This window comes from Colletotrichum orchidophilum (genome assembly GCF_001831195.1).
Source record: "Colletotrichum orchidophilum strain IMI 309357 chromosome Unknown Scaffold_31.1, whole genome shotgun sequence".
Classification (NCBI taxonomy): Eukaryota; Fungi; Ascomycota; class Sordariomycetes; order Glomerellales; family Glomerellaceae; genus Colletotrichum; species Colletotrichum orchidophilum.
Window position 1 is genome coordinate 249,582 of NW_019172987.1, and position 15,896 is coordinate 265,477.

A 15,896-nucleotide genomic window follows, 5' to 3' on the forward strand; every position below is an offset into this window, starting at 1 on the left:
GCCCATTTCCCTCCCTCTCTCGCAGCACCACGGCGGCGCCACGGTGAGATGCACCACCACCTTTCAGCTCATTGATAGCCTGGTCGTCCCCCTCACTCTCCATGGCCAAAAGTCCAGGTTAATCCTCCTCGTTGTCCATCATGTTTCTCGCCCCAACCTGAGTGTTTTGCCTCAATTTCCCGTCATACAGTTGGTCTATAGCAACAGTCACCTTTAGTAGGGTCAAAACTCCTTCATACCCTCACATACACGTTCTACGACGCCATTCGTGACGAGGCTGTGGCGGCCAGCCTTCAACTCGAGCTCAATGTCGGCTTCACCTTCAAGTTCGCACGCCACCCAGACCGGTCGCCCTTCGCTATGGAGCGAATCGGCCGAGCGCAGATTGGCTAGGCTTTACGTCTACACAACCTTACCTCTCACCAAGATTGTCGAAGTCGTGCACAAGGCGACTCCCGGGAACAGAGAATGCCCAGGGTATGCTTGGATGTTGGTTTGCGCCGGCGCAAATGCAACTGCTGACACCAGCGCTTATTAGGAAGGATTCCGCCAACAAGAAGCTTAATTCGATTCTTGACAAAGAGCCGCGATGGCTTCACCCACGAACCCGGACAGACATGGATCGTCGTATAAGTGCGCTCGATAGCTCTCCTACCCGCCAGACCTCGCCCGAGAACGCATTTTCGCCCATTTATCCACGCTCGATTTCTTCCGGCGCCCGATCGCATCTAAGTGTACACCCCGATTTCAAGTACGAAGGCGGCAACAGTCCAACAGTAAACGACTTTCAACCCTTTTACCATTCGCGCTCATCTTCCGCCGGATGGGGCCCGCCCGTCTCGGGGCCGCTTCCGACCTTGGTCACCACCGATATCGCGTCCGTGCTGCCGCCCGAAGCCGGGATCCGTCGGCAGACCACGACACAGACTCTGCAAGAGGTGCTTTCACAGTATTCGACTGGCTTCATTCGCCAAGTTGATAGGTTGCTAAAGCGATACACGATGCCGAGCAACACGATGATGAACCAATCACCCACGGACAATGACCGCCCTGGCACTGCCAACTCTAACCCAGCATCTTGGATTTACGAGTACAATGCGCCACAGGCAAACTCGGAAACGCAAGCCAGACCCCTCCCCGGAGACTATCTCAACCTGCCATATCACCTCCAGAAACAAGGCTTTTGCGCCGAAGGGTTTCCGGAACATGAATCGCGGTCATGCTTTTGCCACGTTCGAGATGAGCTCTCGAGCGAGGCTTGGGTCGTCGACTCAGGCCCCTCACCGTACGCCCAACACGTCTTGAATTACGGCGAGCCTGCGAACAAAGATTGGAATGCGCGCGATCCCTTTGGAAACACTATACTCCACCTTCTCGCGGCTGGCAACGCCCACCATGCTCTCCTGTTCAAAGCAATCGAGTCATCCCCCAACCCATCGGCAACAAACAGCGGCGGCCAGACATTCCTGCATCTCCTCAACGATAGTTGGTTTACCCGGCAAGCCCAGCAAGCCGATTCTCTCTTCCGGCTCATCGCTCAATTGAAGCGGTCCGATTTCGACCTCTATGCTCGCGATGTCTATGGGCGCAATTTCTGTCACATCATACACTCAAAGACATCGAATGTTTTGAGCCAAGAGACAAAGAACGCCCTTCTAAACCAGTTCAACCCCATGGCGTATTGTTGTCGCGACGCATTTGGCAACATCCCCGAATCCGCTCCCATCGTCCTGCCGATTCGAAGAGCTTATACCGCTGCCGTCGGGCAAGAGATATCCCCAACTTGGGATTCACAAACGTTGCGAAAGGGTTCATCTCCCATTGAGGAACAGGCACGACTCCTGAAGCTCGTCAACGAAGCACATACCAACACCCGAGTGCAAGACACGCAAGGTCGCAATGGTCTACACTGCCTCGCCGATGCCATCCTCAGCCAGGAGTCACTATTCACCAGGTTTCCCCAACATCTAGCACAAGCAGCCTCCGTGGAGCAATCGGGCGGTAGCAGCCGCAAACGCAAGCACAATCGGCTGAGTAAATCACTCTTAGACTCGTCCAAGGAGAGGCTCACAGCTAGGGAAAAGGTTGTCAGAGATCTCATCGACCTTGGCGTGGACGCAAATCACTATGACAGATACGGCAACACGGTACTGATGGCTTTCGTAGCCCAGTTGCCTGAAGACGACGACTACAAGAAGCCCGTCAACATCTTGGAGGCTCTTATCGAAGCGGGTGCCGATGTCAACGCGCGCAACAAGAACGGCGAGACCGCGTTGCACATCGCAGTTCGCAGAGGCAAAAAGCTGGCCATGCGCACGCTTCAACAGCACAATGCAAACGTGCAAGCCCGGGATGTGGAAGGAAGGAGTGTGCTTGATGTCGCCGACCGAATGGTGACGTCTTATAAGCAGAACCCTCACTTCTCACACTACGAGGCTTGTCATGCTTGGCTCTCGGGGCAGGCCAAGGCAGTCCAATACCCAACAATACACCAAGAATGGGAACTGCGAGACTCGTGAGGATTATGGTAGGAGGGTAGGTGGGTGGGGTTGATGGATAGAGATACACAAAAGTTTGATGGTTGCTGTTTTGGGTTTGACTTATGTCGTTGCACGGCAGTCTGCGGCGTTTGGTGTTTCTGTTGTCCGAGTTGCAAGAGAAATAGATAAGTAGTGAGATATGTGAGTGTAAGGAGCTTATGACAGAACATTATTAGATACCCGAGTTGACAGCTTTATTGATTGTTAAGGCTTCAATGTTGCTTATATTGCATCGAATTTGACACTCAAACAATCTTCCAACCCTTGTGAAGAGATAGAAGTACCCGCAAATCTCTTCTTCATTGATGAGAAGCGAACCTAAATATGTTCAAGGCCGAAGCCAAACGATAGATATGTACGTGAAAAGTAGATACAGGAAATCGTATGACGATTAGACCGTACTTCCCATGGGCTCTGCGTGTAGCCAGTGGCAGCAAACTCTAGCCACTATCAAGGGGAAGCCATGCTGACGCAAGAATCTAAGCATTGGTGCTCGTGGTCTTTCCAACGCCAGCGTTGGCCTTGACCTTGGCAGGAACATCGGCAACACCGATGTGGCCGATGAGCGAAGACTTGAAGCCGCCCAGCTTGGTGAGGGCAGCGGTGCTGGTCAGGCTACTGACGACACCAGAGTCACGAGCCCGGTTCCACTCGCAGATGTATCCCAGGTAAGAAGTGCAGCGAGAGGCCTCCTCGACGGTGTTGACGATGTAGATGTTGCCTCCATTGGTCAGAGTGGCGGGGGTGACGGGAGTCGTGACAGCGTCAAAGTAATTGCCCTCGAGGAGGACCCAGGTGTTGCCGTCAATGTCAAAGGCGTGGCCCCCGACGTTCTGGAAGTAGTTGTTGACTCCGTGAAAGAGGATCTCGCTAACGGCGGTCTTCGTCGTTCCCATGTGAGGCGAGCGGCCAGAGACATCGTGCAGCCAGTTGCCGGAGAAGGTATAGTAGTCCTTGGCGCCGATGAGGAGGGCGGCCCAGTAGTGCTTGCCGTTGCAGCCGGCAGACCACTCGGACTTGCCGTCGAATTCGGTATTGGAGATTGTCACCTTGCCTGCGGCGCCCCAGCCGGAGACGATGAACTGACGGCCAATGAGGGAGATCTTGCAGTGGTCGATCCAGACCTTGTCGGCACCATCAAGGGTGATGGCGTCGCCTCCCCATACGTACTGGGGATTGAGATTCTAGACGTGGTTAGTAACCCGAAAAGAACATCAATACATAGGTGAAATTTTGGAACTGTACTGTAATATGGACGTTTTGGATGATCTTGGGAGTCCTCTGTTAGTTTCTTCACTCCCAAAATTACTCGTTAGTAGTGTGATGGGATAGACTCACGACGTTGCTCTTTCCACCTCGAACACGGAAACCCTTGCCAATGATGACGCCCTTGGTACCGACACCAACGAGACTCTTATTGCTGTTGATGTCGATAGGGTTCTTGGCAGCATTATCGTACGTGCAGTCAACCCAGGTACCACTAGCAGCATCGCAGGTATCTTGGATCCAAGCCTGACCCTTTGAAGTGCCGCCAGGACACTTGGTCGTGCGATTATCGCTGCAACATTTGCCGCTGGTCGTGCCCTCGGTGTTGCGGAAATCCCAGGTGCGATCGATCATGATGGTTCGGGCCGTGCTGTCTGTGAGCCACTCCTTGAGTCTGGGAAGTCTTAGTCTCGGAACTCTCAGAGTGTTTTACCTAGACCCTTCGCGTTGGCTACAATTGAGATTCAAACTTACTGAGCAATGCTGGAAGGGTACTGGGGGGCAGCCGAGCCACCACCAGTGGTGCCAGCTGCGAAGCCAAAGGCTTTGCCCTGCACCTGTGCAGTAGCCGTGCCCGCAAACGCGGCGACAAGAGAGAGAAGAGAGGCCTTCATCGTGGTAGGCCAAGAAAAAGAACGAGTGTAGTTGAAGAGCTATAGTACAACAGAAGATGAAGATCGAGGAGGAACTTGGGTCGAACCAAGGATATGTTATTAGGGGGTGCACAAGGTTAAAAAGAAGTCTAAACTCCTCTGATCGTACAACCATGCCAAGAAACCGTGACAGCGGGGCGACACGAGGACGCCTCGTCTTGGTCCCAGACTAACGATAGTATCTCATATTCCACGTCTCTTGCCCCTGCGCAACGGTTTGTGCCAAGCGGCACTATAGGGCTGGGCCGGCATCTTAGAGGTAGCAATTGATCCATTTCCACCCAACAGCAAGGGATACGGAACATGGGAACTTCCGGATACACCGTCACCGCTGTCACTTTGACCGATATAGCGGTCCCTGAATCCTCAAATTCTCCGTGTGACGGGGACATCCCCGTCCTACACATACCGACGCGGAGGGGCCTGCTGCTCTGCGCCGACGAGGACACCAATTAGCAGTTGGTGGTCACTTAGGTCCGGTAGACGTTTCCTGGTGCAGAAGCTGGTTGCTGAGTAGCATGCCAGAAAGGCGAATGTCGAGTGGGGCAGTTCTATCAATGCCATCAAGATGCTACATGGACGGGGGTCCCCAACTCCGCTTCTCTACCGAATCAGGTCAGTAACAGGGGTCTGGGCAGATGAAGGGCCACAGCCTGGAGGTTGGTTGAAAGTCGCCGGCGTAAGTGAGTGGATAGTGTGAATAGACGAGTCTATCCGTAATACTCTGTACGTACGGAGTACGGATGCTCGGATTATGATTCTGTCCCACACCGCGTTGGGTAAACACATCGTCACGAACCACGTTTTACACTACAAATGAGAGTCAAGTTTAATGGGTCTACCAGCCGACTTGTCCAACTTGTCGGGTGCGAAGACCTCTTAAATTGGATCCAATTCGCTCGCTTTCGGACATCCCCTCGAATAGCATTCCGCGATGTGAGCTCTCTCATGGTTGCTCAGCTAGGAAGATAAGTGTGCTGAGACTGCATCGAGCATTCCAGAACGAAATAAAGGGCTGCGGGAAGGAAGGATACTTTTGCAGAAGTTTGGACGGGCCAGAATTCGATGCTGGATAAGGTGGATTGCTCCGCCGAACGCAACCATTGTGGAAAAATTGAAAAATTCTCATTCGGTCGAGGCTTTATGCAGCATGCTCACCCCTTGTCTAGAACTAAACAGCCGTTTTGTGCCAGGTTCTTTTGTTGAACTTTGCGTTCGACCATGCAAATGAAATATTAAGAAACCCATAGACGAAGTAAGGAGGAGCCGTGGGCAGAAGAGCCGCAATGGATTTGCCCCAAATAAAACACTAGCTTTCCATCAATCCTCAGGCAAGTCTTGTCATTTGGTAACTGACATAGTACGAACTACGATTGGGAGATATGCGTTGAACTTTGAAGCTTACCGTAGAAATATTTCAAGCACAGAATAGCCAGGTTTTGGAATATTTCACAGCCTGCTTGACACCGGCCATCGCCGAGCCGCGTTCTTGCCTGCCAACCGTATCGCGACGAATGCGTTAAACAGCAAGTCGTCGCTCATCCTCAGTAAGCCATCGAGTCACAGAGGGGTCTTCGAGAAGAAGGAAAAAGGCAAAAACCGCAATTATTACAGTAACGGAGCCCTCGATGATGAAGACCAGAAAGATATTAAATCTCGGGCAAGGACAAACGACTGGAATCTCTCACCACTGCTGACAGGTCATTCCCTTGACTTGGTATAGAGTGCTGAGAGTTGCACCAGCAATGCGCTCTGAGAAGCCAGTCCTGACCACTTGACCAGAATCACATGGGGAAATCCGGGTTGCAAGCTCCTGTCGTGTGTAGAAGATCGGGAGTAGAAATAGGGCACCCGGGTAAAAGGGCTAGAAACTCCATTCAAGTCAGCTTGCGCTCCATCTCTGTACCCTTTCCGTACGACTCACCGCTTCCACAAATCCAAGGAAAACCCGGCATAGCCATAAGAGAGCTAACTTACTTAGAGTCGGGATCACCAGGAGCCGCCATTTCTAGCAAAGAGAAGGGGGAAAAGTCAGACACGGTGCTGAGAGAGAGATAAAGAGATAAAGAGAGAAAGAGAGAGAGATTTTGTTCGATCGAACCGTTGTGACGAAGGGTCAATTAACTGTATACAGTATTGATCTCTGCGTGAAGTGGAAAAGAGAGGTTCTAACCGGAGGTTAGACTGTCAGTTGAAAGCTGATAATTATGAGGCCCTCAGTTGGCCCCTGCGCTTGCGCTGACTCGAGGTCGAATTGGGCTTCCAATCCGACAGAGAGAGTATATCTATTGCTGTACTACATCAAGGACAAACCATACGAGGCGCCGTCTGATTTATACATGACGAATTTCTGTAAACCAGCCATCCCCAGCTTTGCGGGGTATGGTTCGATCCATCGTCAGAAAATACACGTCCCCCGCACGCGTTAATCCCACGTTAAACTTGTGATCCGAAGATGAGGAAATGGGGAACTGGGGCCAAGAGCCGGCGAACCGTCACTTGGTCTGTGCTATGCCGACACACCGTTACGCCGTTACGCCGCGCAGCACTACGTTACTCCGTCCTTATCCCGTCCTTATCCCGTGATTTGGCCCCCGGTTACTGCGTTATCCCGTGCCCCGCCGCGGGGTCCTCGGTGTAAGACCGGATGTTGGCCGGAAGCATGTCCATCCATGGCAAGGAATAAAACAGACCTCGGAGAACGCGCCGGCGCATGGGGAAAGCTTGTCTTGGGACGAACGAATCCAGCATTTTTAATCTTTCTCGTCTGAACCACCAACCCACGCGCATCTTCCTCACCATGTCCGCCGCCACAGTTTTTGACTCGACGCTCTTTGGCAACATCTTTGGCACCGAGGAAGCTCGTCAAGCCTTTTCTGAGCGATCCTATGTTGCCAATTTGATCCAGGCCGAGTGCGCCCTGGCCGAGGCCGAGGAAGCTGAAAATATTGTGCCGACTGGCACAGCTGACATTTTGAGAGAGCACTGTGATATTTCCAAGATCGATTGGCAGTTGCTTGCGGCCCGCACGGAGATCGTGGGATACCCGGTTCTGCCTTTGGTAGAGCAAATGTCCAAATGGGTTCCCGAAGAGACTTGTAAGTTGGGACTGTCTGTGAAATGATAATCTGTGGCATGTCAACTTGCTAAGCGTAGAGTTTCAAGCTGGATACATCCACTGGGGCGCCACTACTCAAGACATCATGGACCTCGCGTCGGTTTTACAGATGAAGCATGGTCTTGAGATCGTCGAGCGCCTCCTGCGCAAAGTTGCCTCCACCCTTGAAAGAATGTCCGCTGCCTACCGAGACGTACCGATGGCCGGCCGGACGCATCTGCAACACGCCCTCCCAATCACCTTCGGATACAAATGCGCAGTATGGCTCGCTGGCTTCCGCAGACACGTGAAGCGTCTCGAACAGATCAAGGAGAGCTGCTTGCTGGTTCAGTTTGGTGGCGCTGCTGGTACTCTCGCCTCTCTAGGCACGAGCGACAGCGGCATCCGTGTACGCAAGCGCCTCGCAGCGATTCTTGGCCTGCAAGATCCCGTCATCACTTGGCACGTGGCGCGCGATACCATTGCTGAGATTACTAACTACCTTGCCCTGGTGGGTGGTAGCTTGGGCAAAATTGCTCTTGACTTGATCATCATGTCATCAAATGAGTTGAACGAGGTTGGCTTGCAATAACCCTTTTACCGAATTATTGATACTGACTTGCCCTCCCAAGGTTGCCGAGCCTTACGTTCCTCACCGTGGCGCTTCCTCGACGATGCCTCAAAAGCGCAATCCAATTTCCAGCGAAGTAATACTTGCGCAATCGAAGATTCTACGTGCACAAGCAGGCCTTGTACTTGATGGCATGGTTTCCGACTTTGAACGAGCATCCGGCCCCTGGCACCTGGAGTGGGCTGCTATTCCAACAGCCTTCATTTCTATCGTTGGCTCTCTGCACCAAGCTGAATTCGCTCTATCAGGCTTGCAGGTCAACAAAGATGCCATGTTGGCGAATTTGAAGTCAACGAGGGGCCTGATCGTTGCCGAGGCTGTTATGATGGACCTGGCAAAGTACACTGGTCGTCAGGAGGCACACGAGATTGTTTACAAGGCGTGTGTCAGGGCGCATGAGAACAACATGTCCCTGCAAGAAGCCTTGGAGGAGTCGTCTCAGATTACATCTCATCTTGCCTCATCAGATCTCTCCAAGCTATGTGATCCGACAAGATACCTGGGATGCTGTCAACTTATGCTGGATGAGCTGTTGGGCCAGGAAGTGGGCCATGTTAATGGAAATGTAAAGAACCTCAACAGCAGCAATGGGGTTCTGAATAGCAATGGAACTACCAACGGCAGCCACTGAGCTGAAGATGGAATTTGAGAATGTTGTCTTTTTCTTCATGAGATCATCAATTTTGTGACTTGATCAAGAGATTATGCGCAATATTTGGCACCATATAAGCCGGCCAATTGAGGCATATGGGCTCGTTCGCTTCAACCTTATACAGAAGTTGCTAATGCCATTGCGATGCTACTCGCCGTTACGTTTCCAGACATTCACTTGTTGCCTTGCTTCAAGAGTGGCCAGCCCATATATATACGCTTCAGATTTCGCGAGTATGTCGACAAGGTTCTCCTTCTCAGCAGGGACCCGAAATAAATGGCTACCTAAGGCAATTGACGATGCGTGAGCAACAAGTCTTTGCGCTAGTATATCAGCTGTACAGATGCTCTCGAGTTTCAACTTACATGTAGATATTGATTGCAACGGTAATGCTCGCGGCGATGGTTGCTGGCTGCCATTCACCTGCCGATCATGCAAGGCCAAATACTCGGCGATTCAGGCGACGGATCTCTTCTTCAACCGGTCGTATTCAAAAGAGATGGAGAGTTTATTAAATGCTGAAGCTGGTGATGTAGGGAGAAATAGGCAGGTGGGGCCAATGACAAGAACAGCAATTTTGCTCCGATTCTCCACTTTAGATCGGGAGCGGGGGGTTTACCTCTTTGAGCACACAAACACACACACAACAGGAGCTGGGATACTTGGTTGTTCTCTTCATGGCCCTTTCTAGCATGCTTAGGATCAACTCAACTTCTCATCCAATTGATGTCGCGGATTTAGCAACCTTCTCTTCCACTCCATAGTTTCTTGTTGGTTTGAAACGTGGCCTGACTCTGGTCAAGAGGGTAACTCTGGCCGAAAACTTGCCAACGCGCCAGGCGGGCGGGATAGCGGAATAGTGCTGTATCGAAAACACTAGCATAAACTGAGTTCTCCTAGTGGATTTATTGAGAAAAGATGGGGTAATTGCAACTAACGGAAAAGCATGACTAATGCGTCAATGAATTCGGGTCTCGGTAGCTGCATGCATGCTGATCAGCGTTCGTCACTTTCATCTCCACAACACCAGCACATCTCATCGTGACCTGTCTGTGTGTGAAGCCTCCTCGGTTCTTGAGGCAAAGAAACCCCTAGAAACCCCATAGCTATCACTCTCAATGATGCTGGACGGAACGGGAGGATGACTGGACAGGGAATTCCGTCCGGAGGGCAATCTGGACAAGTTTGGTACGCTGATGCTCTTTCCCCACGGGCCGAAAATATGTATTCATACCGCAAGTATGATCATGCTGCTAACAATCACAACAGTGACCGCTGTCGGCGGTGAGTTATATTTACATAATAGTTCTATGATAGAATTGGGTTCTGTGCGTCTCGGATCTGAAGCTTATTTGCACCTTTTCTTCAGGAGGAAAATCCGATGTCATGGCGATGGCGAGAAGGTAGGTTAGCCTGCCCCACTCCATAACTTGCGCATTTTCAAGATGCAACATCTAATCCATATTCTGTCTTGCAGTGCACTCCATGCACCGTCTCAGATGTAGCTTGTGTCTTTTCAAAGAAGCTAAAGCGCAATAGAAAGAGGAAGAGGTAAGCCTGGGACTCAAGGCAATCGCCAACTAGAAAATAATCCTCTTGCTGACCGCTCTTCTTAGCTACTACGAAAACGAAGGAGTCGAGAATAGGCGTGACGACCTTGGGATTTCAAAAACTCCGGAAGCTCACGGTGGCACTGTTGACTCAGCTTCTTACTCTCCCTCTCAAGACCTTAGGAAGTCGCAGCCAGTTGCCTCTGAGCAATCACCACTCAACATAGTCACACGTAACGGCGGTGAAAACCCGTTATCGTCATGGCGGCGTCGGACGGAAGCCTCTTCAAATACAAAATCAAGACAGCTATCGGAACCCGTGGTTGGTCACATGGGCCGACTGGTTTCCTATGACGACCAGACAGCCATGTTCGCAGGTTCATCAACAGGCGTACACTTCATCAGCCAGGCCGAGCAACAGTTGCAAATGTTACGGATCCATACCGAAACATTCCCGAGCAGCATCTACAGTCTCTATCTTCACAACACATGGGCCACTCCACCTAAAGATTCCCAGTCGCAGGTTATTGCCGCCATGGTATCCCAACTTCCGCTCGATGCTGCCGTTGTCCTCGAAGCAACCATCGACCACTGGACACCGCTATACCCCATTGTACATAAGCAATCCACCGTTGAGGCTCTACATAGGTTAATTGAGGACCCCGAACATGGTGATATCAGTTTACTATACCAGATTCTGGGTCTACTCGCTTTAGGAACCTTGGGACATTCCGGGTCTTGCCAGCAGAGTCATCATCATTTTCTCTGCCTTTCCGAGAGATATTACACAATGTCCGCCACATTGACGAACCTGCTTCAGGAGCGACCGTCTCTACCAACGCTCCAAGGGTTGGAGATTGCCCAAATCTATCTTCAGTTATCATCTCGCTACTCGGCTGCGTCGCAACTAGGGGGCATGGCCACGAGAATGGCACAGAACCTCGGGCTTCATCGCCACTCCCAAAGATTCAAATTTGATCCTTTGGAAACAGAACTCCGGCGGCGTGTATGGTGGTGTCAATATTCGCTTGATACGTAAGTTTTCGATGGCTTCTCTTGCTTGTTTTCTCTCTTAACTGATGTGATCACTCTTCATCAGATTCTCCAGCGCCTATCACGGAATGCCAAGATTAATTCGCGACCAGGACGTGGATACCGACCTGCCCTCCCGCATTGACCATGACCAAGTGTCACGCGAGAGCGTGGCATTCCCTTTACCTGGAGAAAGGTCCCAAGTTGACACGGCTCTTTGCATGTTCAAACTGGCAGTGATTGTAGGAGAAGCCCTGGAGAAATTATATTCGACGACTCGACGGCGGGGGGGAATTGCGAAAATTGCACAACTGCAAGCCGAACTTACAATATGGGAGCGAATGCTGCCAACGGACAGTGTCGCAGATCTGGAAGACGAGGGCGCAGACCCTACGGCGAAAGTCTTGACTGATACCTTTGAAATAGCTTTCCTGCGCGCTGCATTCTATAATGCTATGGTGCATGTTCACCGACCTGCGCTTGCTTTCACAACTGCTGACCCTCAGTTCCACGTCTCCCTGCTGGCCTGCGGTCGTGCCTCAGCCGACTTGATCAGTCTGACTGCTGGCCTGGTGTCCGATTCAGCAATAGAGATGGCAACTCCGAGGATCGACTCCATCATCATCGCGCATCTTTACCCAAACGGGTTGCACATGTTGTGGCAAGCTGGTTTGACAATACTGTTTGCAAGATGGAAGGGCCAACCACTTGCAGGCGACGAAGTGGATGAGGACTTGGTCAAGACCTGCGCTGCAACGTTGCGCCATTTGAGAGCTGATGACTCCAATATCTGTATCCCTCAATGTGCTGACGTCCTCGACATGCTCCGCACAAAGACGTTCTCAACTAGAGAAACCCATCAGCCGGTACTTGATCAGCTGCAATGGAATGTCTGGGACTGGCCAATGGCATCGGCGCTGGAGCTTGCCAATACTCTGGATGCAATACCGTTGGATCTTCACTTCGAGCCGGGCATGGATATATGAAACTTGGCTACTTTACCCAAGTAGCTATGGGCAAAGCGGCTTGCCATAACACTCCAATGTAAACGGGCCCTCATTAGTGGAGTTCGGCATTCACCCCGAGGGAAATGCGTGTTTTGATGAAACATGAATGGGCCGTCGTGGATGGTTTGTGACCGTGTTGAAGTCGCTAGAATTGGTGGCTCCAGACACCAAATTCCTCTTTATATAAATGATGATAGCATGTGATCTCGGTGCCTTACATTCTATCCTCAGCATTGTCTCACAGGCCCCTCTTTTTTCCAAACCCCATGCGGGAAGATGTACGTGATCGTCACAAAGATCTGGCACCTGCATCGTGAGATCCCACGGTGCCCACACACCGGGGTGCTGAAGTCGATCTGACCGGAGCGTGGGAGGGGTCCACGGGGAAATCCGATTGCTGGACATGATCTGCTTATCGATCGTCAACTTGTCGCTGCCGCGAAAAATCACTAGACCCGATCCATGTGCTGTATCGGCGTCCGAAATGTCAAATCCTCAATCAAGGAAGTTGGAACCATCACGAGAAGTAGTCATTGGTAGGGAGCAAAGTTGAAAAAAATGGGGCGTAAGATTCGTACCAGGCTAAGCCCAGGTTTGCAGTCTAGCTCGCTAGTCTAGACAAAATGTCCATCTCTATGTCCTCCCAAAAAAAAAAAAGAACCCGAAACTCCTATTCAAATATTTCGACGGGGGGAATAGAACGCCAATTGGCGTCGGTGGCAATCAACTCCTTGTAATGTCCTGGATGGACGACGTGCGGATTTGGTCACGCCGGCAATGGAAGTGGCTATTCCGATGCTCTCAGGATGGAGGAAAGCTCAGTTGTTGCTGGATGTTCCAGCGGTAGATGTTGCCGAGCGGATGTGCCCTTGGGCCAAATGCTGCCAAGAGACATCATTTACTCCTTGTGCAGGGAGCCGGTGACGTAGTTCTCGGAACCGAGAGCGTCGATGGTGGCCATGTCCTCCTGGGAGAGCTCAAAGTCAAAGGACTCAAAGTTGGACTGGATGCGGTGGGCAGTGAGAGACTTGGGGAGAACGATGTTGCCGCGGGTAGCGTTCCAGTTGAGGAGGATCTGAGCAGGGCTCTTGCCATACTTCTGGGCGATCTTGCCAATGGTGGGGTCCTCGAGCTTGTTGCCGCGAGCGAGGGGAGAGTATGCCTCGATGGCGATACCGTGCTGGCGGCAGGTGTCGACGAGGTCCTGGCGCTGGCAGAAGGGGTGAACCTCAATCTGATTGACAGCGGGGACGACGGTGGTCTCCTGGAGGAGCTCCTCAATGTGGTGGGAGCTGAAGTTGGAGACACCGATGGAGCGAACCTTGCCGAGGCGCTGGGCGGTCTCGAGAGCTCTCCAGGAAGCAATACGCTTCTCCTTGTCGTCTGAGGGGGAGTGGATGAGGTAGAGGTCAAAGTAATCGAGCTGGAACTTCTCGAGGGAGTCGCAGAGTGCCTTGAAGGTGGCCTCGTAGCCGTGGTCGGCATCCCAAAGCTTGGTGGTGACGAAGACCTCAGATCTGGGGGTGCCGGTCTTCTGGAACCATTGCTTCAGAGCACGACCGCAAGCCTCCTCGTTGGCATATCTGGCGGCGGAGTCGATGTGACGGTAGCCGGCGTCGAGAGCGGCGATGACGGCGTCCTCAGTCTCCTGACCGTTGGGGGCCTTGTAAACACCGAGAGCGATCTGGGGAATTTCGTTGCCGTCGTTGAGGCGGACTGTCAGGCGAGGAGAGTCGCAGGGAGAGGCGTAGCCAGAGTCCTGGCGGGTAGGGATAACCTTCTCCATGCCGAGCTCAGGCTGACGGGTAGCGATTTGGGCGGCCATTTTGAATGATGAAATGTTGTTGTTCTTCTTGTTGTAGGGAGTGAAGTGCTGTTTGGGTATCAAAAGAAGAAATTGTAGGGTTGTTTGAGGCCGGTGATTGTGATTGAGGTGTGAGTGATGCTTCGAAAACAAATCAGCAAATCTTGCCGAGTTATCTATTCCTTTTTATCCTTTTCGACGTCTTGGTCTGTACCATACCTATTCGTTCTCATTACCATTCTCGGACCGATGGCGTCCTCTGTTGTCGCCAGCCGCGGACCCGCCATGAATGTCCCGATTATGCTGGGTTAATGCCCCGTCATGGATGGGAACCCGTTTTCCGGCATGCTGCCCCGTGCTGCGTACAGATTATTGAGGGTCGGCGCCTCGTTGGTGTTGAGTCGGTATCTCGATGTCGTTTTCGAGTCGGTGCTGGCGGTTCCCAGTCGGTATTCATCCGTTGTTTCAACGGTACCAGGTTGATGCCCCGTTATCTCTGGGCCTCTGACCCGCTGATACTGGAGCCAATGACGTAGAAGTTCTCCGCCTATGCTGGGCCGTTGCTCCGCCGGTGAATGGGCCGATGACGTGCCGTGTCTCCGCCGATGCTGCGCCGATGGGTGATGTCCGAGTCAGGGTTTCCTCAGACAGTCTGACAGTTTACGGTGTGAGCGTCCAGTATAGGCCTAACATACTGCGGGCAGCGGCAGCCCTCAGTTCCCACCGCTAGAGGCCTGACTGTGGCTGCTACCCTCGATTCATGTCGTGCGTGTCTAGCGGGATTAGCGAGGTATCAGATGAATTGGCGGTTCTGAACTCTCTGTCGTGAGGCTCAACTACAGGACTATATCGGATTGTTGAGCCTCAAGGTTTTCGGCGGCTGTGGCGAATATCGACTTGCCATTAGCGCAAATCTGACAATCAAAAAGTGAGAAATTTTACGACGCCGCAAGAGGAAAAAACTGGAGCCCGCTGCAGGAATCGCTGCAGTGATCCCAAATCCTACATGTACACTTCGAGCTAGGACTTGAGGACACAAGGGACTATGTTCGGTCAATTATTCCCGAAGACAAACCAGTCGCCGTTTCAGCCGCGGCCGGGTAGACAAGCGAGGCATCAGCGAGGCACAGCAATCGACATTCTACATCGAGCTGAACGGTAGGGGCCTCGGGAGACGACGACGGCCCATGTTTCCACGTACACATTGGTCCAGGACCCAGTACGGATACAGGGAACGTATAATATCCTGGGTAAGGTGTATTGTGTAAAATGGAAAAGCCGCACTAAGCGACAGACGCAACTTTGCCCGTTATGACGTCAAGCTGGCGAGGTATCACGGTGGAAGTGGACCATTTGAAAACGTGGTGCTGCTTATGCCCCATCAGAGAATGGATCTCTAAAGCCCGAGAAGCTCCCGCAAATGTTCATGTTGAGTGTGAATGCGTGGTGCAAGCACGAGTTTAGGACACAGGAGTCCGCCCCGTTAGACTAGCACCGTTGGGCCAGAGAGGACGGGATGGGATGGGTGATGGGATGGGTGATGGGTGTGCGAGATGCCAGTCGCGAAGTTTGCCATTTCACATGTACATGGGCAATGTATCTCGCATTGTTGAAGGGCAAAGGCTGGAAAAGTTGTTCTAGCGTCTTGTTGCTAGGGCCCGTTG

The 15,896-nt window shown here is 52.1% G+C and overlaps 5 protein-coding genes across 5 annotated transcripts; 3 read left to right on the forward strand and 2 right to left on the reverse strand.

Annotated features, from left to right (window-relative positions):
- Window positions 1–307: 307 nt before the first annotated feature.
- CORC01_04703 (uncharacterized protein) lies at window positions 308–2,519 on the forward strand (the record flags this gene model as incomplete). Its single annotated transcript, XM_022616350.1, has 2 exons — window positions 308–477; window positions 539–2,519. The coding sequence occupies 2 exons, from the start codon at window positions 308–310 to the stop codon at window positions 2,517–2,519; spliced, it is 2,151 nt and encodes a 716-aa protein (XP_022477201.1).
- Window positions 2,520–3,019: 500 nt separating this feature from the next.
- CORC01_04704 (pectate lyase) lies at window positions 3,020–4,420 on the reverse strand (the record flags this gene model as incomplete). The annotated part of the gene is made up of 4 exons (XM_022616351.1): window positions 3,020–3,724; window positions 3,786–3,809; window positions 3,879–4,200; window positions 4,281–4,420. 4 exons carry the CDS (start codon window positions 4,418–4,420, stop codon window positions 3,020–3,022), a joined length of 1,191 nt encoding a protein of 396 aa, XP_022477202.1.
- Window positions 4,421–7,259: 2,839 nt separating this feature from the next.
- On the forward strand, window positions 7,260–8,818 carry CORC01_04705 (3-carboxy-cis,cis-muconate cycloisomerase; the record flags this gene model as incomplete). Its single annotated transcript, XM_022616352.1, has 3 exons — window positions 7,260–7,557; window positions 7,625–8,133; window positions 8,189–8,818. 3 exons carry the CDS (start codon window positions 7,260–7,262, stop codon window positions 8,816–8,818), a joined length of 1,437 nt encoding a protein of 478 aa, XP_022477203.1.
- A 1,268-nt stretch (window positions 8,819–10,086) lies between these two features.
- Window positions 10,087–12,407, forward strand: CORC01_04706 (uncharacterized protein; the record flags this gene model as incomplete). Its single annotated transcript, XM_022616353.1, has 5 exons — window positions 10,087–10,123; window positions 10,187–10,242; window positions 10,317–10,390; window positions 10,456–11,424; window positions 11,489–12,407. The coding sequence occupies 5 exons, from the start codon at window positions 10,087–10,089 to the stop codon at window positions 12,405–12,407; spliced, it is 2,055 nt and encodes a 684-aa protein (XP_022477204.1).
- A 919-nt stretch (window positions 12,408–13,326) lies between these two features.
- On the reverse strand, window positions 13,327–14,253 carry CORC01_04707 (aldo/keto reductase; the record flags this gene model as incomplete). Its single annotated transcript, XM_022616354.1, has 1 exon — window positions 13,327–14,253. One exon carries the CDS (start codon window positions 14,251–14,253, stop codon window positions 13,327–13,329), a length of 927 nt encoding a protein of 308 aa, XP_022477205.1.
- Window positions 14,254–15,896: the final 1,643 nt, after the last annotated feature.